Source organism: Salvelinus sp. IW2-2015, linkage group LG23 (genome assembly GCF_002910315.2).
Source record: "Salvelinus sp. IW2-2015 linkage group LG23, ASM291031v2, whole genome shotgun sequence".
Lineage (NCBI taxonomy): Eukaryota > Metazoa > Chordata > Actinopteri > Salmoniformes > Salmonidae > Salvelinus > Salvelinus sp. IW2-2015.
In genome coordinates this window covers 29,955,519-29,979,220 of record NC_036863.1, presented here as the reverse complement: position 1 = coordinate 29,979,220, position 23,702 = coordinate 29,955,519, and the positions used below count along the sequence as shown (strand labels likewise).

At 44.8% G+C, this 23,702-nt stretch overlaps 4 protein-coding genes across 6 annotated transcripts; 3 read left to right on the top strand and 1 right to left on the bottom strand.

Annotated features, from left to right (window-relative positions):
* The first annotated feature begins 263 nt into the window (after positions 1–263).
* Positions 264–3,308, top strand: LOC111950733 (NF-kappa-B inhibitor alpha). Its single transcript, XM_023968580.2, has 6 exons — positions 264–1,214; positions 1,304–1,421; positions 1,647–1,848; positions 1,989–2,077; positions 2,274–2,504; positions 2,695–3,308. Exons 1-6 carry the CDS (start codon positions 724–726, stop codon positions 2,734–2,736), a joined length of 1,173 nt encoding a protein of 390 aa, XP_023824348.1. The 5' UTR covers positions 264–723; the 3' UTR covers positions 2,737–3,308.
* A 3,559-nt stretch (positions 3,309–6,867) lies between these two features.
* LOC111950994 (zinc finger and SCAN domain-containing protein 23-like) lies at positions 6,868–9,302 on the top strand. Of its 2 annotated transcripts, none has more exons than XM_023968945.2 (3): positions 6,868–6,955; positions 7,465–8,144; positions 8,321–9,302. In XM_023968945.2, exons 2-3 carry the CDS (start codon positions 7,480–7,482, stop codon positions 9,207–9,209), a joined length of 1,554 nt encoding a protein of 517 aa, XP_023824713.1. In that variant the 5' UTR covers positions 6,868–6,955; positions 7,465–7,479; the 3' UTR covers positions 9,210–9,302. The 2 variants fall into 2 exon arrangements, with proteins under 2 accessions (XP_023824713.1, XP_023824712.1); XM_023968944.2 differs by lacking the exon at positions 6,868–6,955 and adding an exon at positions 7,133–7,216.
* A 3,726-nt stretch (positions 9,303–13,028) lies between these two features.
* LOC111950682 (tripartite motif-containing protein 16) lies at positions 13,029–18,799 on the bottom strand. Its single transcript, XM_023968471.2, has 8 exons — positions 18,709–18,799; positions 15,535–16,116; positions 15,290–15,385; positions 14,819–15,052; positions 14,461–14,617; positions 14,304–14,360; positions 14,142–14,195; positions 13,029–14,055 (listed from the first exon to the last, which is right to left on the bottom strand). The coding sequence occupies exons 2-8, from the start codon at positions 16,093–16,095 to the stop codon at positions 13,505–13,507; spliced, it is 1,710 nt and encodes a 569-aa protein (XP_023824239.1). The 5' UTR covers positions 16,096–16,116; positions 18,709–18,799; the 3' UTR covers positions 13,029–13,504.
* Positions 18,800–19,209: 410 nt separating this feature from the next.
* LOC111950683 (tubulin polymerization-promoting protein family member 3) lies at positions 19,210–23,029 on the top strand. 2 transcript variants are annotated; one of them, XM_023968472.2, is made up of 4 exons: positions 19,210–19,309; positions 21,636–21,832; positions 21,971–22,124; positions 22,293–23,029. In XM_023968472.2, exons 2-4 carry the CDS (start codon positions 21,642–21,644, stop codon positions 22,482–22,484), a joined length of 537 nt encoding a protein of 178 aa, XP_023824240.1. In that variant the 5' UTR covers positions 19,210–19,309; positions 21,636–21,641; the 3' UTR covers positions 22,485–23,029. The 2 variants fall into 2 exon arrangements, with proteins under 2 accessions (XP_023824240.1, XP_023824241.1); XM_023968473.3 differs by having other exon boundaries at positions 19,220–19,309; positions 21,641–21,832.
* Positions 23,030–23,702: the final 673 nt, after the last annotated feature.

Genomic DNA, 23,702 nt, shown 5'->3' with positions numbered 1-23,702 from the left:
CTATGTACWTATATACTGGATTCTTGACATAGCTCACTAATATATCTACTGCTGTACATATCATTCTTAGTGTGTGTTGTGTTTTTTACATTTTTATTATTATTTGTGTACTTGTTTGACATTTTACTGTATTGTTAGGAGCTAGTAACATAAGCATTTCGCTGCACCCGGTGTAACATCTGCTAAACTGTGTACGCGACCAATAAACGTTGATTTAATCTCACTATAAGAGCAGTACAGTCAAATATGTTTTTCTCATTGTTCTATCCGTGGTACAGTAATAAAGGACCTATCGGATCTGCACGCATGCGCACAGGACCTACTCCTTCTAACAGACTTGGCTGGAGAGGCTTGGGAATTCCCCAGGACATCTCCTTTCGCGAGACGACTTGACCTGTAAACAATTTAGCACGGTAACGTTTAWATTTATTTTACTCCGTGACTCCGTGAAAAACCTTATCAGGTGAAGATGAACTTTGATGATATCAGTTAGAGCTTAGATGCAGCGCCCTGTGCTGTTTTCGTAGACTTGGTCCTCTAGCACCTTTAGCGTGCTAGCTAGCTAACTAACTGCTTGGACATCAGTTACCAGCTTGAAAGCACAGCTAGCCTGCTACATTGCTTTCGCAAACTGTCTGGTTACTAAAATCAATCGATTTTAACCAGCTGTTGCAAAAGAGTCTATTATAAAAAACGAATAGCTAGCTAGCAACAGTATTCGTAATGGCTGGTATTCAGCCCAGGTGCGATTTTGGAAAGCAGCATGCACGGCCTATACTTGGCTTCGGGCTTGACAAACACGAAACTCTGGGTACTTCTGCACCGGATGATTGGTGCGACAGTGGGCTAGAATGTCTGAGTGGAACAGCGCTGAGCCTGGATGACTCCTTCAGCAATGAGACATCCAAAACCTGGGGGCCCAGGTCCCCTCACACGGCCTCCTACTCCTCACTGGATGACACTGACAAGCACCCTATGGACTTTAGTTCACTGGGTGGTGGAGAGAGGTTGGACTCCGCTATAGGGGACTCAATTACAGATGAGACGGTGGGGAGTATATCACAGGGGCTGGGGACCATGCACCTGAATGAACCAGTTATCAGTTACACAGTCGATGACTGTGGGAGGCAAGCAGCACCGAGCCTGGAGGAGGAAAGACAGAGGAGAGACGAGATGCTCAACACACTGAACTTTGTGTCTGAGGATGGAGACACGTGAGTATGCTCTCGTTWCTATTCACATAATGAACAGCAGTTTGTTGGCTATTTGTCATTGTTATCTCAAACATCTCCTTTGCTCATAGGGCTCTTCACTTGGCTCTTATCCACGAGCACTGGGCCTTCGTACAATACTTACTGGGGGTGATAGCTCTGGACAGGAGCTGGGTGCCTTACCTGGACATCCAGAACCACTTGGGACAGGTAAGCACATGGACACACTGCTCTTCTGAGCTGAGATCAGCCACACCATCATTGGAGGGTTTATTAACATGTAATTAACATGTGTCCACTTGCATTTTCTTGCTCTCCTCACTCTTCATTTGGCCCTCTCAAATCTCCTACTTTGGGGACTTTTTGTCTCTATTGTGTTTTCCTCTATTTTCAATGTCCACTTCTTTTCTTCCTCCTCCTTACTTCCTCTGRCAGACTGCCCTCCACCTGGCTGTCATAGTGGACCAGTCCCAGTGTGTGCGGGGGCTGCTGTGGGGCGGTGCGAGTGCTGAGCTCCAGGAGAGAGGAGGGAACACACCGCTGCACTTGGCTGTCAGGGAGTTGAGGCAGGACTGTGTACGAGAGATCACCTCCAACTGCCAGAGCACCGACTATCTACACGTCACCAACTACTCAGGTACACAGATCGCCCAGACGACGTGTAGCCTGTCGTTGTACCGTTAGAAACTTTGCATACTGTAACTTTATCATCCCTGTTTTACCTTTTAGGTTTCTCTATTTGTAATGTCACCCTCCCTCTTTCTTTCCCTCTTTTAGGGGTGAGTGCACTGCATTTGGCAGTACAGAGGGGCAAGGAGGACATAATCAGCATGCTGATTGAGGCAGGAGCTGATGTTAACCAGAGGGTGAGTAGCCCACAGTAGTTACTATATCAGACTGATATAGACAGGGTGGGTCTTCCATGCCTGCTGGGTTCCAACATGCCTCAGCACTTCATTCATTAAAGTCAATAGAGGTCCCCTCACCTGCTGAGCAAGATAATTACACTTAAAGGTTATGATGATCCACTCYCTGCCTCTCTCTCCCTTTCTGCCCCCCCAGGACCCAGGCTCAGGCCGTTCCCCTCTCCACTGGGCCGTGGAGTCACAGAGCCCCAGGGTGGTGCAGTTACTGCTGCATAGGGGAGCCAATGTAGACCAGCCCTCCTATGCAGGCCACACAGCCCTCTACTGCTCCCTGCACAGGCCCAACAAGGAGGTACAGGCCCTGCTCAAGGCTGGAGGGGCCTCTGACACACAGGCCCAGGACGAAGAGGAGAGGGAGAGTGAAGAGGTGAGGGTGGTCTGGGGGAGTTAGTTGGCACTGCAGATATGAACTTCTTTATTTGTCTGTCATAGATGTATTGACATTTCAGAAGTCACACAGTGTCCATCATGGCTGTAAGTGTTATTATTGGGTTTATATGACTCCATGACATTGGAGTCATATTAACTCTGCTGTTCTCTGCGTTTGCCTCCTGTAGGAGTTTGATGACGTTGTTATCAATGGACAACGAGTGCACTAACAATGAACATGGAACCTGAGCCACATGGAATAATGGCGCTGCTGTTGGGCTAAGCGATTGATGTGCATTTGTGTGTGTGGTTTGTGTGTCTGTAAATTGTATATAGCAAGGCTGCTGAGTAGGTCCAGTTCTCAACCCAGTCAGGACTTAAGTCATTCGATTTAATTGATAAGTTGTTCCTGTGTCAATTTAGTTCCTTTACATTGTGCAGGGGGTAAGCTAATGTTAGTTGGGTCACATGGTTTTAGTGTTTGTCTGGAGCTAAGCTTGCCAAGACTAGTTTTGCCTACCTTACGCATGGGAGAATGATCCAAACAAAAGCTGTGTTCTGTCAAACTAGTTGCCAGTTTCACCACTACAGATTCCAACTTTAAAGCTGGAGTCCTTCATGGTGAAACTGCCACACCTGTTTGCGATATGACAACAACAAAGAAGTTACTGCAAACAATGAACTGTGTTTTTCTCTCGGACATGATTGGACGCGAGATAGAACAGCAGTGTGTATATAGTGCATTTATTTTTACCACGAGACCCAACGCTCCCCAGCTCTGCTTCGTCAACAAAACAAAAACAGCCGTGGCYCAGTTTCCCCTACTGCGGACTCTATCTTTAAGGCTATTGATGAGAGATGTGGGTTTGGGACTAAAGCAGTTAGAAGGATCTGAGATGTTAGCATTATTAACAAGGCAGGGTTAGGGGAAGATGTGAATGTACATAAGGTAGAGGTTTATGCATGCCAAGGTAAGTAGTTAACAAGGGATGGGAGGAGAAAAGATAGGGGCAAACTCAACACTTTGCTAAATCATCTTTGCTTCAAGTTTAAATAAATGATCGTTTAACGGCATTTGGGAACCTCTGCAAGTCTATATGAGTTGAGATTTTTTTGACCTATCACATGGGTAGAGGGTAATGTGATGTGACAATTTAGTAATGAATCAGTCCCTGACTATGAGTGCTCTAACCAGGGCCTGATGACTATCCCTGGAATACCCTGGAGTGATGTCATTCAGTTCATTTGATGTACAGTTCACAAATTAAAGACGGAGCTACAAAAAGCAGACACTGAGACCCTCCAGAACAAGGGTTTAATCTGGTGTATATTTGCTTTCTGTATTTTTGACTTATTTTTGTATTCTTTTGAAAAAGGATTGATTGGTGATTTGATAGGCTAGGATGCCTCTGTATTTGCTCGTCAGCAGGAGCATGATGTCTACATGATTATTGTAATAAAACTGTAAAATGTATAGAGTATTAAGAGGATATGCAGTGTCTGCTGTTTATTTTCCCTGAACACTCATCAGTATGGATTCTGTATCAAAGTTGTAGCCAAGCGTTACTTCCATGCACAGCTTCGATACAGATTGCAGTTACAGCATCCAGGAGCCGAGGCTACATAATTATACTGAACAAAAATATTAACGCAAAATGCAACAATTTCAAAGATTTTACTGAGTTACAGTTCATTTGAGGAAATAAGTCAATTTAAATAAGTCTCTTATGGTAGAGAAATTAACATTAAATTATCTTGACAACAGCTCGGCTGGACATTCCTACAGTCAGCATGCCAATTGCAGGCTCCCTCAACTTGAGACATGTGGCATTGTGTTTTGGGACAAAACTGCACATTTTAGAGTGGCCTTTTAGTGTCCCCAGCACAATGGGGAAAAGTGTAATGATCATGCTGTTTAATATGCCACACCTGTCAGGTGGATGGATTATCCTGGCAAAGGAGAAATGCTCACTAACAGGGATGTAAACCAATTTGTGCATAGAATTTGACAGTTTCTCAGGCTATTGTACAATCCATTCAGCTGCTTCTGACCAATCTTTAGGGAAAGATACCTAGTCAGTTATACAACTCAAGTGTGTTGACTGCCTTAATCGACATCCATGGCACCCGTGGAACAGAATAGCTCAGGGATTTGATCCAGCAACCTTTGGGTTGATCCAGCAACCTATAACCACTAGGCTACCTGCCGCCCGTTACAATCATAGTATCTACACTCATTGGTCACACTTGCCAGGGACTCAGTCTGTAGATCCAAAATAGTCTTTGTGCTTCTTTAAATGTTCATCATGGGGAAACTGGTGTAGTAACTTAAATGTTGCTAGATTAATGTGGATAATAAATAATGTCCACTAAAGTAGGCTGATGTTAAATGTTTATTGTTGAACATATGGAGTAATTTAGTTAGCTGGTTTGGGACTAAAGCAGTTGAAAGGATCTGAGATGTAAGCATTATTAACAAGGCAGGGTTAGGGGAAGATGCCCTTCCTCTGTACCACATCCAAGAGAACATGCTTTCATCGTGCACCGTCCTCAGATGCCTCAGCATCTTGTCATTGAGGTTAAAAATCTTTCCACAGCGGGTACAGAGGAAGGGCTTCGCCTGGGAGTGAAGAAGCTTGTGTTTTGTCAGGTTGCGGCTGTGATGGAAGCCATCCCACACACACTGCAGCGGAATGGCCTTTCTCCTGTGTGGATGTTGCTGTTTCTCCTGCAGCCCTTTCAGCTGAAAACAGACGTCCCCGCAGTCTGTACATGTATAAGGGGTCTCACCTGTGTGGGTCCTCATAACATTTTTGATTATACTTGTCCCTGAACTGCTTTCCACACTCAGGGCAGCCCACAACTGTATTATTGATTCTGCGGTGGTGGGTCAGGCATGTTTAAGAAGTAAAGGTTTGGTCACAGTCAGGACAGTGGAATTTAGGGAAGGCACTGCAACTGTGTTTACTGACAAAGTCAGCCTGTTTGTAGTTCTTACCACAGTCAGGACAGCAGTGGCTTGGTCTATGGGGGGGATCCTTTGTTTTTACGTTTCAGGTAGGAGAGGGTCTCTCTCAGCGGTGTTAGGGCTGGACGAGGAGATGATGGGCAGATACACATCTCTTGACCCTCCCAGAGACAGGCATCTGATTTGCTATGTTTCTTAGCTGACCCCTCTCAACCTTCTCAGTATTTCTAGCCATGTCAACAGACTGTCCCATCTCAGAGGCTGACCCAATCTCAACCTTTACCTCAGACTGGCTATTGTATTTTATCTCCTCCTTAACCCAGTCCTCATGTTCAGCAAAATCATCTTCCCCATCAAGTCTCCTATCCTCACTGTAAATGTCATCCAGATGTCTGGCATCTATATTGAAACTAAAGTACTGGCAGACTGGACACGTCTATCCTCTTCAGAAACAACCTTGGCCACAGTCCTGTGACTTTAATCTTCTCACAGTTAACTTTAGGTTCTGCATGTCTGAAAATAAATTGAAATAGACATATCAACAAATGCATTCCAATAAACCCACAATATTTGTAGGCAACATATTTGAGTGTAAGAAACACTCCGTACCCTGCTGCTCCTTCTCTCTGTTGGTCTACAGAGTACCCTTCTCCATCAGAGTGGTTGTCCATCTCACTGCTCTACTCCCCAGGTGTGTTGTTCAGGTACTCCTTAGCCATGCAGATAGTTTCCTCCATCTCCTGGGGGCACTGTTTCAGCACTCAGTCGCCAACGTCTTTGGGCAGGAGGGATACAAAACTCTGCAGGGCCACACACCTCACCACATCCACAGCTGTCCTCCTCGGAGCCAGTAATGGGCAGCACTCTCCAGCCCTTGCCCCAGCTCCCTGGGTGGCCTCTCTGGGTCATACCTCATAGAGCTGAAGCCCTGCTGTTGTAGCCTCTGTTCTGCCCTGACTGGGCTCAGGCTTGATCCTCCACTTCCTCCAGCTTCACATTGGGCTCCATTCTCCTGAGCTCCTCCTTCTCCAGTAACTGTACCATAGAGTCTGGATCTCTCCATGTACAGTCAGGGCCTGTAGCTGCTGTCTGTGCACTGCTAGTAGGTTTGTAAATAACCGCACCACTTCCATGGTTCCACTCTTGGAGTCTCTATGATTACAAACATTTGGTAATGATTGTGCCACTGGGCAATGGCGATAACTTGGGTGTAACTTTATAATACATTCTGTGAAAATAAAATGTTGATAGCCAACTCAGCCTTAATTGGCTATGTTTCTAACACGTGATCCAAGAGGTTGTGAAAGTTTAAAAGGCTGTACATCTAGCTAGCTAGCTCATTTAAATGTTCTCTGGATGAGGGATAACGTTAGCTAACTAACTAACGTTAGCTCAGTTCAGTAGGCTAGCTAAGTTAACGTTAGCTGACAAGACAGGCTATAGACAACTTTCACCGACTATCAAGCTGACCAAAACCACAGGTAGAAAAATAACGTTACTGACCGTGAGGCTAAGGCTTCTTTTGGTATTTTACTCGTATTGTATTTCGTGCACGTTAGTCTACAGTTAGCTAGTTAACGTTACGTAACCCGTTTTCTATTGTTTCCGGGGGGTACCATTTGATTGTGACGACGCCTGTGTGGTGTAACATTGTAAACATTCCTCTCGTCCATTGTTGTCAAAATATTATTTGTAGCTAGCTAGCTACTGAAACGTCAACGGCGAGTAATTAACAATCACAGGTAACTTCTATTACTTTGAGTTATGTTCTATTCTGTGTAATACCTTTTCAGATAATATCATTTTGCTGTCATTTAAAAAAAAAAAACGTTTATATCATCCACTTAACGTTGTCCACCTTGCTAACTAGTTAAGTTGCAGTGAAGCTACTGGAAATTTGACTCTAATAATTAGCTAGCAATGATTTTGGGGTAATATATGCCTTTGTGATCCAGTAGTCTATTTTTTTATTTTACTGCTCTCACCATAGGCACCTGCAATCAATATGAATGTGGTTGAGTTCCTGGTGTCCCTGCTGGATGTGCATAAACAACAGCTGACAGCGCTTACCAGACAGGGGGAGATCCAGGCCAAGGTCCTCAGCCAGCTGGTCAAGGATGGTTTAACCAAAACCCTTGACCGGTCTTCACTACAGGATGAAGAGGAACAGAGAAGGCCTGGGATGACAACAGGGAGAGATAAAGACCCGGAGGACTGGGTTGCTAGGCTGGCTGGGCTGCTGCAAGAGGAGACACAGAAGAAGAGTCAACCGATCAGACCCCAGGGGTTGACTAATGCCTCCCAGACCAGGGTACAGGGACAGATGTGGACTGTGGAGGACAAGAGCAGGCAGGACTTCCTGTCCCTGAGGTACGACACCCAAAAGGGAGCCAGAGAGCTGGGGCAGAAGCTTGACTCAGCTGCTAAGCACTGGCTTAGGCCTGACCTAAGGACTGCTGCACAAGTAGAGCAGTGTGTTGCCATGGAGCAGTTTCTGTCCCTGTTGCCAAAGGAGGCTGGTGCCTGGGTGCAAAAGCAGCAGCCCAGGGATATGGAGGAAGCAATCAGCATGGCTGAGCAGCTGCTTGGGTCTGGGGTCTTCACCGTCTCTTCGCCTGCCCCTACACAGACAGACACAGCACAGAGCTCAACAGAGGCACAAGAACAAGGGTAGGTCAATGTGTGGCTGCTATTGAGCTTATCGTTTCTTCAGTTATTCTATCATCCTCAGTGTCTTAAGTTTTTAATTTTTTAGTCACATTCAGATCATAACGATTCACTATGATTAACCTTCATCTCTTGAAATGTAAGTGCCCTTGATTGTATTTCATTTTTTGAATTTAAAGGAGTGTCAAGATGCAGAGCACCAGTGATCAGCCAGATGCTTTGACCAAGTCATTTCTCAACCAGCTGGAGACAGTTAAACTGGAGTCTGTCCATTTCAGCCTGGAGATTCCTGACGTGGGGATGACCAGCTATCAGGAGGAGCAGGACGAGCATAAGAGGGGCCCAGAGGAAGGGTCCATCTTTGTGTGTAAGCAGGAAGTGGAAGATCCTGACTGGCATCAGGAGAGTGCTCCTCCAGAGCCCATCCAAATGTCTGTGAGAACAACAGAACATGAAAGCATGTCTGTGGACACACCTTACATCTTCCTTCCCAGAAACAACCCTCTCTCCTCCACCATGTACACGCATCCAACACCCACAGTGTCCAGTCAGATCCCCTCTCCACAGTCACCCCCACCCCTAGCTCCTGACGCCTATCATTCACATGTCCAGGACAGCCCAGTGATAGACGGACTGCGGAGTAATGCTTCTAGTGACGAGACTGACCTTACTGCCAGGTACACAAGGCTAATCTCTGAAGATGGACAGTTGACCTGGGGGACCCTCTCGGGTGTTCCTTCACCCTCCTTCCACACTCGCCCGCCATCACCCTCACCCTCCCATCAGTGCCCAGACTGTGGCTGCTGCTTCGCCCAGCAGAGGAACCTGGAGGAGCATAGGAACATTCACACGGGAGCGAGGCCCTTCGTCTGTGGGGTGTGTGGGAAGGCCTTCTGCCACCGCCGCACCCTCAACAAACACACACGCATCCACTCCTGGGAGAGACCCTTTCAATGTACTGACTGTGGACAGACCTTCAAACTCAAAGACACCATGAAGAGGCACCAGGTTTCCCACAGCAAGCCAGGGACAGGGCCAGGGGCACGTCACCTCTCTCACTCACGTTGATACTCTATAACTATCAGCACTTCACCTGGCTGGGAGGAGGCCTCGTGAGAATTGACACACAACAAGGACTTGAAGTAGGACTGGTCAGGTGGCTTTCTCTGTAAATGTCCTACGTAGGCAGATTTATTTGTGAGAACTACCAGTGTTTTCTGTTGGTGTGTTCCATAAGAGGACACTGTTTTGGGTTTCACAGGTGAACTGGTTGGTGGAACATCTCTCCCATGTTTCCATGTAAACAAGCTCAAATTACTTGTTCTTTATTTATTCTTTTTTGTAGATATCCTTGAGCCAAGATAGAGGTATTTCATGCATTTTGATATTGTGATAGTTCATCTTTAATTATTTATTAGTTGTTTGTGATCACAGTAGTACTTATTTTCAGAACAGAGATCAGAACACATTGTGACAGTGTACTGTATTTTTAGAATCAATGTTTTATGCATAGTACCAGTCAAAAGCTTGGACACCTTCATTCAAGGGTTTTTCTTTTTGACTATTTTCTACATTGTAGAATAATAGTTAAGACATAAAATCTATGAAATAACACATGGAATCATGTAGTAACCAAAAGTGTTAAGCAAATCAAAATATATTTTAGATTTTTCAAAGTAGCCACCCTTTGCCTTAATGACAGCTTTGCACACACAGTCTTGAAGGAGTTCTGACATATACTGAGCACTTGTTGGCTGCTTTTCCTTTACTCTGCGGTACAACTCATCCCAAACCATCTGAATTGGGTTGAGGTCGGGTGATTGTGGAGGCCAGGTCATCTGATGCAGCACTCCTTCACTCTCCTCCTTGGTCAAATAGCCCTTACACAGCCTGGAGGTATGTTGGGTCATTGTCCTGTTGAAAACAAATGATAGTCCCACTAAGCGCAAACCAGATGGGATGGCGTAACGCTGCAGAATGCTGTGGTAGACATGCTGGTTAAGTGTGCCTTGAATTCTAAATAAATCACAGACAGTGTCACCAACAAAGCACCATCACACCTACTCCATTGTTACGCACGCCTCTATGAAGAGCAACACCCTGCTACAACTCAACTCTGTGAAGTGAAAGAGGTATGGGACTGTAGGTGTGAGAAAGGACGACAAAAGGCAGAATAGACCGTTTACTAGGATTTTATTCCTTTACACGGTAATATGGGGAAAAGGGGCTGGACGGAACCAAAGCAAAGAAAGTAAATGTCAAGGCTCCCCCTCTATCTAACCTGCCTACCCACTACTTAACACCACCTGGTGCACTAACTAAAATACAGGGGGTGGTCCACCCAGGTCTTACCTAGTGTGCCTAGACAGTGAATATACTACAGGTATATGTATGCCCGCGGGCCTCTTGCCTAAGCACTCCCTAGGTGCCTTCCCCTTCCTTCCCCCCTGGGAACAAATGAAACAGAATAACAAACAATTACTCAAACAAACTAAGAAACCAAGGACATCAAATAAGCTCTATCTGATAATGCAACAAACTAACACAGTACATACCAAATCGCTTTCTGATAAACAACCAACACTAAATATGATCTCTCTAAATCACAATCAATATTTCTGCAATGATCTCAGCCTGCCTATGATCTCTCTCTTCTGAACAACAGAACACTGGCTTTTATAGCTTCAGAAGGCATTGGTAATTAGAGACAGCTGCGTCTTGACGAGGGGGCGGAGTCAGCTCTCCAATCATCAATTGGGGCCGACCAATCAGCTACTTGGGGAGAATTTCAGGAAGCCATCTCCTGAAACACACACACTCAAATACAAACTACAACACAGAAACTGGGGAACGTAACATCCATGCTTCACAGTGGGAACCACACATGCGGAGATCATTTGTTCACCTACTCTGCATCTCAAAGACAGCGGTTGGAATAAAAAATCTAACATTTGGACTCGTCAGACCAAAGGACAGATTTCTACCCGTCTAATGTCCATTGTCGTGTTTCTCGGCCCAAGCAAGTCTCTTCTTCTTTTTGGTGTCCTTTAGTAGTAGTTTCTTTGCAGCAATTCGACCATGAAGGCCTGCTTTTCATGCAGTTTCCTCTGAAAAGTTGATGTTGAGATGTGTCTGTTACTTGAACTCTGAAGCATTTATTTGGGTTGCAATTTCTGAGGTTGGTAACTCTAATGAACTTATCCTCTGCAGTAGAGGGAACTCTGGGTCTTCCTTTCCTGTGGCGGTCCTCATGAGATCGTTTCATAATAGCGCTTGATGGCTTTTGTGACTGCACTTGAAGACACTTTCAAAGTTCTTGAAATTTTCCGTATTGATTGACCTTCGTGTCTTAAAGTAATGATGGACTGTCGTTTCTCTTTGCTTATTTGAGCTGTTCTTGCCATAATATGGACTTGGTCTTTTACCAAATAGGGCTATATTCTGTATACCACCCCTACCTTGTAACAACACAACTGATTGGCTCAAACACATTAAGATTGAAAGAAATTCCACAAATTAACTTTAAACAAGGCACACCTGTTAACTGAAATGCATTCCAGGTGACTACCTCATGAAGCTGGTTGAGAGAATGCCAAGGTTATGCAAAGCTGTCATCAAGGCAAAGGGTGGCTACTTGAAGAATCTCAAATATAAAATATATTTTGATTTGTTTCACACTTTTCCGGTTACTACTTGATTCCATATGTGTTATTTCATAGTTTTGATATCTTCACTATTATTCTACAATGTAGAAAATTGTAAAAATAAAGAAAACCCCTTGAATGAGTCGGTGTGACAACTTTGACTGGTTACTGTAAGTATTCAGACCCTTTACTCAGTACTTTGTTGAAGCACCTTTGGCAGCGATTGGAGCCTTGAGTCTTCTTTGGCATGACGCTATAAGCTTGGCACACCTGTATTTGGGGAGTTTCTCACATTCTTCTCTGCAGATCCTCTCAAGCTCTTTCAGAGACTTGTTCCTGAAGCCACTCCTGCGTTGTCTTGACTGTGTACTTAGGGTCGTTGTCCTGTTGGAAGGTGAACACTCTCCCCAGTCTAAGGTCCTGAGCACTCTGGAGCAGGTTTTCATCAAGGATATCTCTGTACTTTGCTCCGTTCATCTTTCCCTCAATCTTGACTAGTCTCCCAGTCCCTGCCGCTGAAAAACATCCCCGCAGCATGATGATGCTGCCACCACGCTTCACCTTCGGGATGATGTCAGGTTTCCTCCATACGTGACACTTGGCATTCAGGCCAAAGACTTCAATCTTGGTTTCATCAGACAAGAGAATCTTGTTTCTCATGGTCTGAGAGTCCTTTAGGTGCCTTTTGGCAAACTCCAAGCGGGCTGTCATATGCCTTTTACTGAGGAGTGGCTTCCGTCTGGCCACTCTACCATAAAGGCCTGATTGTTGGAATGCTGCAGAGATGGTTGTCCTTCTAGAAGGTTCTCCCATATCCACAGAGGAACTCTGGAGCTCTGTCAGTAACCATCAGGTTCTTAGTCACCTCCCTGACCAAGGCCCTTCTCTCCCGATTGCTCAGTTTGGCCGGCCAGTCAGCTAGCTCTAGGAAGAGTCTTGGTGATTCCAAACTTCTTTCATTTTAAAATGATGGAGGCCACTGTGTTCTTGCTGCAGTAATTTTTGGTACTCTTGCCCAGACATTTACCTTCGACACAATCCTGTCTCGGAGCTCTACGGATATTTCCTTCGACCTCATGGCTTGTTTTTTGCTCTGACATGCACTGTCAACTGTGGGACCTTAAATAGACAGGTGTGTGCCTTTCCAAATCATGTCCAATCAATTGAATTTAACACAGGTGGACTCCAATCAAGTTGTAGAAACATCAAAAAAWMTATAAATGGAAACAGGATGCACCTGAGCTCAATTTCTGTTTTTTTATTTGTAATAAATTTGCAAAAATGTCAACCTGTTTTCACTTTGTCATTATGGGGTATTGTGTGTATATAGAATAAGGCTATATTGTATCAAGATGTTGAAAAAGGGAAGGGGTCTGAATACTTTTCGAATGCACTGTATACACATTTGTATCAGATACTATAGCTGGAGGATGTTCATATTTATTTACTTGCACAGTTTGTAAAGAGAACCATTGATATATTTCCAATTTAGGAATTTTCTTTGACTAAGATTACATGTCACAGTAATAAAGTCAAAGGAATGATTTGATTATAGTTTCTGTTTTTATCATTTGCAATATACTTAACTCTTCACTCATACGGTTTTATATTTTATTGAAATGTGTTAAATTGAAATGTTTCATAATAATGTGTGCAACATTAGCAATGTGTAGTTTACATAGTTGTATTTTCACTGAGTAGATGCCCCTCAGTCTGTTATCACTGAGCTCGGTAAGGTTGGAGGTTCTCCTTTAGTTGGCAGAGGGACACAGTAGAACCCACTCCAAAGCCTGCATACAGGGGCTCAGAGAACTGGGCCTTGAATTTGTGGATCAGCTCCATGGCCTCTGACACAGAGTAGAAGGCCACCGTGTTGGCAGTGTAGTCCAGGTACACTCCAACCCGTGTGGCCCGTGGGGCCTCTGGCAGGTCTTTGTCCATCTTGTTGTGCCATGCGGAGTAGCCCGAGTCAGAGCAGAGCAGGCTCCAGGACTTGTCGTTGTAGCCCAGCAGACTGTGAGAGTTCTTACTCTTGCGGCTGATGCTCTTGTAGGCCACTCCGATGGAGAACTCCCCGCTCCACTCTGCTTCCCAGTAGTACCTGAACCCACCCAGTGACTCCCTGCATAGAACCTGAGAGAAACCYTCGAATCGCTCGGGGTGTTCCGGGTAAAACTGGACTGTCTTCTTCCGCATTACTTTGTGGTTCCCCTCAAACAGAACCAGTTCTTTGTAGGCTGTGTTGGGGTCAAAGGTGAGCGGACAGGAATCTGAGGGAAAAGTAATATTTATTGGCGTTATCAGAAAATGATATGATTGAGTTGGTATGAAGAACAGACAAGAACAGACCACTCACATCTCAAGAAGTCTGCTCTAGTTTTGGGTTCCTGAAAATCTGCCCTGGAGGGTGCTGTATTAGTGCCGGAACAAAATATGGATTATATCATCAGAGTATTCAGACTGAAAAATTATAATTTTTCACAGATAATAAACCAATGTAAACTTCATAAATATATACCTTTGAATTGTTTGTCTCCACCTCTTGGTGAAAGTATGTACACAGGGGTATCACTTACTGTAAATGTAAAATGACAGTTGGTTATCACAATCTAATGCTATATTGTTGCTGTACAAAGGCTGTGTTGTAGGCGTCTAAGTCGCATTAATATACTAACCTAGCTTGGAGATTTGGCTCAGCTCCTTCTTACAGATGTCATCTAGATGCTCCTTCATGTCGGTGGCAGTCTTCGTGATCTCTCCGAAGGAGAACTGGGGGTTGATTAGTACTTTGGGCACCGTGGGCTCAGGAGGAACACACAGCGTGGGGAAACTCTACGTAGTGCCGAAGTAAGATATGAAATACTGTTTCAGTGAGTCATTTTTCATTAAATAGACACAAGGAGAATAACATATTTGAATTGAATAGACTTGCTTTTCATTGTAATGCCAATGCTAGATTCATAATAATTAGTTGAATATTGTACTGATCCTTGTTCCGACAGCCCAGAGTCCCCCCTCCCTCTAGTCCACTACCTGTAGGAAGTGGATGTTGTCCTCTGTGTCCAGGATCTGGCGCAGCTCAACATCTTTGCGCTGCAGCTCCAGGATCTCCTGCTCCAGCCGCTCCACGTATCCCTCAGCCTGTGACATGGCCACCTGCATGTTGGCCTTGGTCAGCTGGCTCACCTCAACGTGCCATCGCTCCACTGCCTGCAACATCTCACTGAAGATCTTATCACTGTCCGATATCACCCGCTGGGCATTGCTCTGACGTTAGGGGAGGGAGATACTGCATATTACACAAATATCATTGTGTTATATATATTTATATATATATAATTAAAAACAAAACATTGCAAACACAATTGTAATGATTGATTTAGTGTCTCTATGGCAATATATGGTCCAACATGTATAATGAATGATACTATGGTGCTAAATTAAAGGGATGTAGTCTCATAAAAAGTACCATAAATTGACCAAGGAAATGGAAATGGACCTAACCTTGAGAACGTCAACATTGTGTCTCAACTCCTGCAGTTCCTTCATCCGCTCCTGAATGATGTGCTGGACCTCAGACTGGGTCACTGCCAGGTTTTTCTGTTAAAGGAGAAGAAGAAGAGGAAGAGGAACCATAAGACCTTTTTGTCTTTAGAAGTTTCAAATGAATTTCAACCATAGCATTGCAGTTGTCATGTACTGGTAGAGCAGCGAGGGTAGATTGTTCCAGTGTGTAAGAGCAGTCTTGCCTGTTTCTCAGCTCGCTCCTCCTCAGCAGAAATTATGTTGTGGCTGCGGTGCTCCCTGACGGTACACAGCACACAGATACACATCTGGTCCGAGCGACAGAAGAGCTCCAGGCCCTTCTGGTGCTGCGGACAGATTTTCCTGTCCAGGTGACCCGTCTCATCCACCAGCTTGTGCCTCTTGAAGGTGGCCGACTCGTAGTGAGGCTTGACGTGTGTCTCGCAGTAGTAGGCCAGGCACATCAGGCAGGACTTGACAGCCTTGCTGCGGCGGCCTACACAGAAGTCACACAGGGAATCCCTCTGGAGGTAGGGGAAGGGCTGCAGCTCAAGCTCCTGGGTCACGTTGGGCACATTGCGCCTCAGCACGGGGCGAGGGCTGAAAGTGGCCCGGCACTGGGGGCAGCTGTACACCCCCAGGTGGTCGTACTGGTCCCAGTAGATCTTGATGCACTCCAGGCAGTAGGTGTCTCCACAGGAGATGGTGACGGGGTCTCGCAGCATGTCTGCACACAGAAGGCATGTGTAGCCATCTGGAGGCAGGGGGAAGTTAGACTCAGCCATGGTCCTGCTGGGTCAGACTGTCTGAGACAGGGAAATAACCTGTTAGGAGAAAAGTACTGACTGATCACAGAATCATTCTCCACTGACCTGTGTTTAAAGAGAGTAAAGCCAGAGCCCAGTCCCCTTCCACAGGTATTTAAAGGTGAGGCTGTGTTTTAGTGTAAACAGAGAATACATGAAAAGACACATAGATTTTTTTGTTGACATAACAGCAGTGAGAGTTTAATGGTGGCTGACAACGTCCACAGTCAAAACAGTCTGTCCTGCTTCTTCTCTGTAAAATAAATCTAGGACAGTGGTTCTCAAACCTCTCCTCTGGGACCCCCAGATGTTTCCCAATTTTGTTGTAGCCCTGAACTAACTCACCTGATTCACCTAGTCAAGGGCTTGATGATTGGTTGACTATATGAATCAGCTGTGCTAGCTGTGGAATAGTTCAAATACATGGAACGTCTGGGAGTCCCTGAGGAGAGGTTTGAGAACACCAAATCTAGGACACAGCACCATAATGTTTATACGCACACAGCACAGTTACAGTAAACATAGCCTAAAGGACAAGGTCAAATCTCTGCCTGTCCCATCTGGGTGAAACATGCCCTCTGAATCACACAGTTTAATCATCTACAGTTGAAGTCGGAAGTTTACATACACCTTAGCCAAATACATTTAAACTCAGTTATTCACAATTCCTGAGATTTAATCCTAGTAAAAATTCCCTGACTTAGTTCAGTTAGTATCACCACTTTATTTTAAGAATGTGAAATGTCAGAACAATAATAGAAAGAATGATTTATTTCAGCTTTTATTTCTTTCATCACATTCACAGTGGTTCAGAAGTTTACATACACTCAATTAGTATTTGGTAGAATTGCCTTTAAATTGTTTAACTTGGGTCAAACGTTTTGGGTAGCCTTCCACAAGCTTCCACAATAAGTTGGGTGAATTTTTGCCCATTCCTCCTGACAGAACTTGTGTAACTGAGTCAGGTTTGTAGGCCTCCTTGCTCGCACATGCTTTTTCAGTTCTGCCCACACATTTTCTATAGGATTGAGGTCAGGGCTTTGTGATGGCCACTCCAATACCTTGACTTTGTTGTCCTTAAGCCATATTGCCACATCTTTGGAAGAATGCTGGGGTCATTGTTCATTTGGAAAACCCATTTGTGACCAAGCTTTAACTTCCTAACTGATGTCTTGAGATGTTGCTTCAATATATCCACATCGCTTTCCTCCCTCATGAWGCCATCTATTTTGTGAAGTGCACCAGTCCCTCCTGCAGCAAAGCACCCCACAACATGATGCTCCCACCCCCGTGATTCACGGTTGGGATGGTGTTCTTCGGCTTGCAAGCCTCCCCTTTTTCCTCCAAACATAGCGATGGTCATTATGGCAAAACAGTTCTATTTTTGTTTCATCAGACCAGAGGGTATTTCTCCAAAAAGTACGAAATTTGTCCCAATGTGCAGTTGCAAACCGTAGTCTGGCTTTTTTATGGCGGTTTGGGAGCAGTGGCTTCTTCCTTGCTGGACGGCCTTTCAGGTTATGTCAATATAGGACTCGTTTTACTGTGGATATAGATACTTTTGTACCTGTTTCCTCCAGCATCTTCACAAGGTCCTTTGCTGTTGTTCTGGGATTGATTTGCACTTTTCACACCACAGTACGTTCATCTCTAGGAGACAGAACGCGTCTCCTTCCTGAGCAGTATGATGGCTGCAAGGTCCCATGGGGTTTATACTTGCGTACTATTGTTTGTACAGATGAACGTGGTACCTTCAGGCGTTTGGAAATTTCTCCCAAGGATGAATCAGACTTGTGGAGGTCTACAATTTTTTCTTTTGATTTTCCCATGATGTCAAGCAAAGAGGCACTGAGTTTGAAGGTAGGCCTTGAAATACATCTACAGGTACACCTCCAATTGACTCAAATTATATCAATTAGCCTATCAGAAGCTTCTAAAGCCATGACATCATTTTCTGTAGTTTTTCAAGCTGTTTAAAGGCACAGTCAACTTAGTGTATGTATACTTCTGACCCACTGGAATTGTGATACAGTGAATTATAAGTGAAATGATCTGTCTGTAAACAACTGTTGTAAAAATTACAAAGTAGATGTCCTAACCGACTTACCAAAACTATAGTTTGTTACCAAGAAATTTGTGGAGTGGTTGAAAAACAAGTTTTAATGACTCCAACCTAAGTGTATGTAAACTTCCGACTTCAACTGTATATGTATCTTGTAAACAGAACATTATTCTAGATTATTCCCACTCTCTAGAACGGAACAGAACATTATCCACATGATATTCGTAGTGCCAGTACCAGATTAGCCACTAGAGGGTGGGGTTTCATCCAACATCCTTTCTCATTAAACGAATGGGTTTCACTGTTCAATTGTAATGGCCATGTGTTAAAGATGTGTCAAACATGGGGTGAGGGTTATGATTGAGTCAGTGTTAAAAAAACATAATATGCAGAGCGAAAGGCAGTGAATAGAAACAAATTAACAGAATTGCTGCGTATGGATTTGTGTATCATGTTAGTTTAAATATGCTCCTGAGTGTCGCAGGGGTCAAAGACACTGTATCTCAGTGCAAGAGGCATCACGGCAGTACCTGCTTTGAATCCAGGCTGCATCACGTCCGACCGTGATTGGGAGTCCCATAGGGCGACGCACAATTAATTAGTCCAGCGTCGTCCTGGGTAGTTGTTGTAAATAAGAATTTGTTCTCAACTGACTTGCCTAGTTGAATAAAGGTTAAATAAATAAATACAAGTATTAGATGTTTACTGTTTATGTACAGTATAGTGCTGTCCTCATTTATAGGTTGTTCTTCATGTTTGTCAAAACAAAGGCCCTCTTTGTTGTTCTGGACAGGCAGACAGCGAACAGACAGAGGACAGGGCGTGGTTGCACCAGTTGTGAGCCAAATCACAAAGGACAGAGAGGGGAGGGGGAAGGAGCCCGGGAGGGGGAGAAAGAGGGAGTGAACGAGCGAACGCATGCGCCCAAGAGTGACAGGCAGCATATGATGTCATGGCTTGTGCTGGTCTGTGCTCTCTCTCTCCCCACCCTCTGTTCTTCATCTCCCTCCCCTCTCTCGCCATCTCTCTCATCATTGTGAAGGTGGTGTGAGTGGCAGGGCTAGGAAGAGGACACACAGCATTAGCACGGGCATCCCCAGCATCATCACTCAGCATCCCTTCACCTAAAAGGTAAACATGTCTATATTTATAGTTATCCTGTACCTTAGTCTATGGACCAGAAATGAAGAGGTTCAAACACAATGCATGACGGAAAATCATAGAAATGAGAAGCCATTTGTTTGACATCATTTAATGTGCTCACTGTCCTCTTTTTGGTTTACTTTTCTTTTGTGCTTACTTTCAGGCATCTTTACTAGACTCCGTCGTTATACTTTATTTGAAATGTACATACGTGTAGACATATATACACTGAGTGTACAAAACATTAGGAACACCTGCTCTTTCCATGACATCAACTGACCAGGTGGATCCAGGCAAAAGCTATGATCCCTTATTGATGTCACTTGTTAAATACACTTTAATCAATATAGATGAAGGGGAGGAAACAGGTTAAAGAAAGATTTTTAATCCTAGAGACAATTAAGACATGGATTGTGTATGTGTGCCATGCAGAGGGTGAATGGGCAAGACAAAATATTTAAGTGCCTTTGAACAGGGTATGGCAGTAGGTGCCAGGTGCACCGGTTTGAGTGTGTCAAGAACTGCAACGCTGCTGGGTTTTTCACACTCAACAGTTTCTTGTGTGTATCAAGAATGGTCCACCCCCCAAAAGGACTTCCAGCCGACTTGACACAATTGTGGGAAGCATTGGACTCAACATGGTCCAGCATCCCGTTGGAAGGCTTTCGACACCTTGTAGAATCCATGTGAATTCAGGGCTGTTCTGAGGGCAAAAGAATGTGTTCTTAATGTTTTGTACACTCAGTGTATATTATATGTCATGGGGCTATATTGCATAATATTTGTGTTTAACTTGTGGAATGTTCCTGTACTGTAAAAAATTACTTCAAGATATAATAATATTTCTTTACATTTTGAATATCAAATGCTCAATGGCCCAGTTTTGGATAAAATACATGAACTTGTTAGCCATCATAAATGGACAAGACCCATTATAAAACAGAGAACGTGAGCAGTCTGGAGCCTCATTTAGTGAAAATAATTGAGATATTTTCCCCAACAACAGGCTGCTCTCCAGGAATGATACATCATGGAATGTTATTTAATTAAGTAGCTGCCAGAGAGTAGCTGAAACAACAGTAACAGTTCAAGATGTGTGTGTGTGTGTGTGTGTGTGTGTGTGTGTTGTGTGCTGGGTTGTGTGTGTGTGTGTGTGTGTGTGTGTGTGTGTGTGTGTGTGTGTGTGTGTGTGTGTGTGTGTGTGTGTGTGTGTGTGTGTGTGTGTGTGTGTGTGTGTGTGTGTGTGTGTGTGTTGGTGTGTGGATATGGGTGTGTGTGTTCACCATAAGTCAGCGCCACAGCAGCCATTTCTTGGCGGGGCAGGGAATCAATCCAGCTAATGGATTCATTACAAACAAGTGAATATGTGAGTAATGCCCAGAAGACATGGTGTGCTGAATGTCTTGCCTTAACGACCAAATCTCTCCCAATACTTAATACCTCATTTCCTGTTCTGTTTGGTCTGACCGTCGTCCTCCCAATTTATTTCAATATTTATGCATTGGCATGGCTCACTTTGGTCTTTTGTGAGAAACAACAACCATTCCAACTGTATGCCTTTCTCGTACATCCCATCCTTAATGTTGTACCCCTCCTCTCATTCATCTCTCTCTTTCATCATTCACTTCTCTATCTCTCCCTCTCTCTCTCTCTCTCTCTCTCTCTCTCTCTCTCTCTCCTCTCTCTCTCTCTCTCTCTCTCTCTCTCTCTCTCTCTCTCTCTCTCTCTCTCTCTCTCTCTCCCTCTCTCTCTCTCTCTCTCTCTCTCTCTCTCTCTCTCTCTCTCTATCTCATCATCCACCCTCTCTCTCATCCCTCTCGCTTCTCTCTCTCTCTCATTATCCTCCCTCTCTCTCTCGCTCATCATCCCCCCCCTCTCATCATCCTCCCCTCTCTCTATACCCCCCTCTCTCTCATCACCCCCCTCTCTCACCCCCTCCCTCTCATCATCTCTCCCTCTCTCTCTCTCTCTCATCACCCCCCTCTCTCTCATCACCCCTCTCCTCTTCTCTCACCTCCCCCCTCCCTCTCATCATCTCTCTCCTCTCTCTCTCATCTCCACTCTATCTCTCTCTCTCTCATCATCTCCTCTCTCTCTCTCTCTCTCTCTCTCTCTCTCTCTTCACACTCTCTCTCATCATCCCACCTCTCTCTCATCTCCTCTCTGCTCTCTCCTCTCTCTCTCTCTCTCTCTCTCTCTCTCTCTCTCTCTCTCTCTCTCTCTCCTCTCTCTCTCTCTCTCTCTCTCATCCCCCCCCTCTTCTCTCTCATCTCTCGCTCTCATCATCCCTCTCTCCCCCTCCCTCTCTGTATAGGACAGAATGGCAGAGGGCTCAGTATCAGAAGCAGAGGTGGAGACGGCCTTCAAGAAGTTTGCCATTCATGGGGACACCAAGGCTAATGGGAAGGAGATGAATGGCAAGAACTTTGCCAAACTCTGCAAGGACTGCCGGGTCATCGACGGCAAGAACGTCACCGCCACCGACGTGGACATCGTCTTCACTAAAGTCAAGTGAGAGACTCCGTCCAGTTTCAAATCTCCACACTGAAAGATCCACAGTCATCTTTCTAGTGAGAGGGAAAATGGCCAGAGGACCTCAGAATACCTTATCAGGAATGACATACAAAATTTTGTGTCTGTGTATTTTAGGGCGAAGACAGCTCGTGTGATCACCTTTGAGCAATTCAGCCAGGCCCTGTCAGAGTTGGCCCCAAAACGTTTTAAAGGGAAGGGCCAGGAGGAGGCGCTGCAGCAGCTCTATGGCCTCATAGCAGGGAAGGAGCCCTCCAACGCGGGCGTCACCGTGAGTGTCTACCTGTCAGCAGCACACTGCCTGATAATATTACAGTCTCAGAGAGAGAAAGAGTGTGTGTCCGTGTGTGTGCTGTGTGTTTGCATATGTGTAAGGGGTGGGTAACTTCTTGCTTTGTATGCTAATCTCTCTTTCCTTCTCTCTTTTTCCTGCTCATAGAAAGTGGCCAAGGCAGCGGCGGTGGACAGACTGACAAACACCACCAAATTCACGGGGGCACACAAGGAGCGTTTTGACGAGACTGGCAAAGGGAAGGGCAAGGCTGGGCGAGAGGAGATCCCAGATGCCAGTGGCTATGTGGGGGCCTACAAGGGGAAGGGCACCTATGAGGATAAGGTCAAGGAAGCATAGGCAGGATAGAGGAAACAGAGAGAGAGCTACTCAGACCCTACCATTTACCCCAAAACCCCCCTAAATACTGGACTTTCAATTAGAACTGAGAACTGCACAGGTACAGGAGGATGGACTGTTTAGTCACTGGATGCCATAGTATCAGGGGAGGCCATCATTGTAAATAATAATTTATTCTTAACTGACTTGCCTAGTTAAATAAAGGTTACATTTAAAAATGTAAAAATATATCCTCAGAGTTACAGGGTGGGGTTGGGGTGGTAGGATGGAGAGGGGAGGTGTAACGGTTCCAGTGGGGAGTAAACCTGAATATGAAATATTACCTTTACTAGTTGATAAAGAATAATGATTTCTTAGGGAGAAAATGTACTTAAATAATCTACATACTCCCCCTTCGTAAATGCTCCAGCCCAACCCCTGACCCCATCCCTCCCAGCTTTACTAAACACCTCAGTCAGCGCACTTATTACTACAGGAAGTAACTCAGCTCCCTATTACTACAGGAAGTAACTCAGCTCCCTACTACTACAGGAAGTAACTCAGCTCCCTACTACTGCAGGAAGTAACTCAGCTCCCTACTACTACAGGAAGTAACTCAGCTCCCTACTACTACTAGGAAGTAACTCAGCTCCCTACTACTACAGGAAGTAACTCAGCTCCCTACTACTACAGGAAGTAACTCAGCTCCCTACTACTACAGGAAGTAACTCAGCTTCCTACCACTACACACATTGTGCCTTATCATTGAGGTTGCTTCTAACACTAATGCCCTGGTATTATGCACTTCTTTCACCCACATCCTTCTCAACTGATGTACATAGCTTCATCTGCTCTGCTATAATAACTGTATATTGGAAATATAAATGGATGAATTCATAAATACATTATTAGATGATGTAATAGATTAATGAATGGTGAATACATTCAAAGATATATAGACTGTATCTGGACATTATAGTCCTTTGCTTGTGCTGTAGATTGGACACATGGAATAAGAGACAGATGAGTCCTCTCCTCCTCTGAGAAGATGGGAACACTGTCTGTTGGAGGACTYGGAGCCTCCTGACTACACTGTTGTTCTGTCCTTCCTGATCATTGTACAGTCTAGCTGTGTCTCCCTCTGTTCTGAAGAGCTGGAAAATACTATGTAAACGCTCAAATAAATCACTGAGCAGCAAATCAGACCATGTGAAAGAGTTATTTTTTCTCTCTCTGTTA

Excerpts from the sequence above, each read along its gene's own strand:
- LOC111950733 (XM_023968580.2), top strand. The coding sequence starts at position 724 with ATGGCTGGTATTCAGCCCAGGTGCGATTTTGGAAAGCAGCATGCACGG. Across the intron at positions 1,215-1,303 it reads GTGTCTGAGGATGGAGACAC|GGCTCTTCACTTGGCTCTTA; the intron begins GTGAGTATGCTC and ends CTTTGCTCATAG. Across the intron at positions 2,078-2,273 it reads GAGCTGATGTTAACCAGAGG|GACCCAGGCTCAGGCCGTTC; the intron begins GTGAGTAGCCCA and ends CTGCCCCCCCAG.
- LOC111950994 (XM_023968945.2), top strand. The coding sequence starts at position 7,480 with ATGAATGTGGTTGAGTTCCTGGTGTCCCTGCTGGATGTGCATAAACAA. Across the intron at positions 8,145-8,320 it reads ACAGAGGCACAAGAACAAGG|GAGTGTCAAGATGCAGAGCA; the intron begins GTAGGTCAATGT and ends TTGAATTTAAAG.
- LOC111950683 (XM_023968472.2), top strand. The coding sequence starts at position 21,642 with ATGGCAGAGGGCTCAGTATCAGAAGCAGAGGTGGAGACGGCCTTCAAG. Across the intron at positions 21,833-21,970 it reads ATCGTCTTCACTAAAGTCAA|GGCGAAGACAGCTCGTGTGA; the intron begins GTGAGAGACTCC and ends TGTGTATTTTAG. Across the intron at positions 22,125-22,292 it reads CCTCCAACGCGGGCGTCACC|AAAGTGGCCAAGGCAGCGGC; the intron begins GTGAGTGTCTAC and ends TCCTGCTCATAG.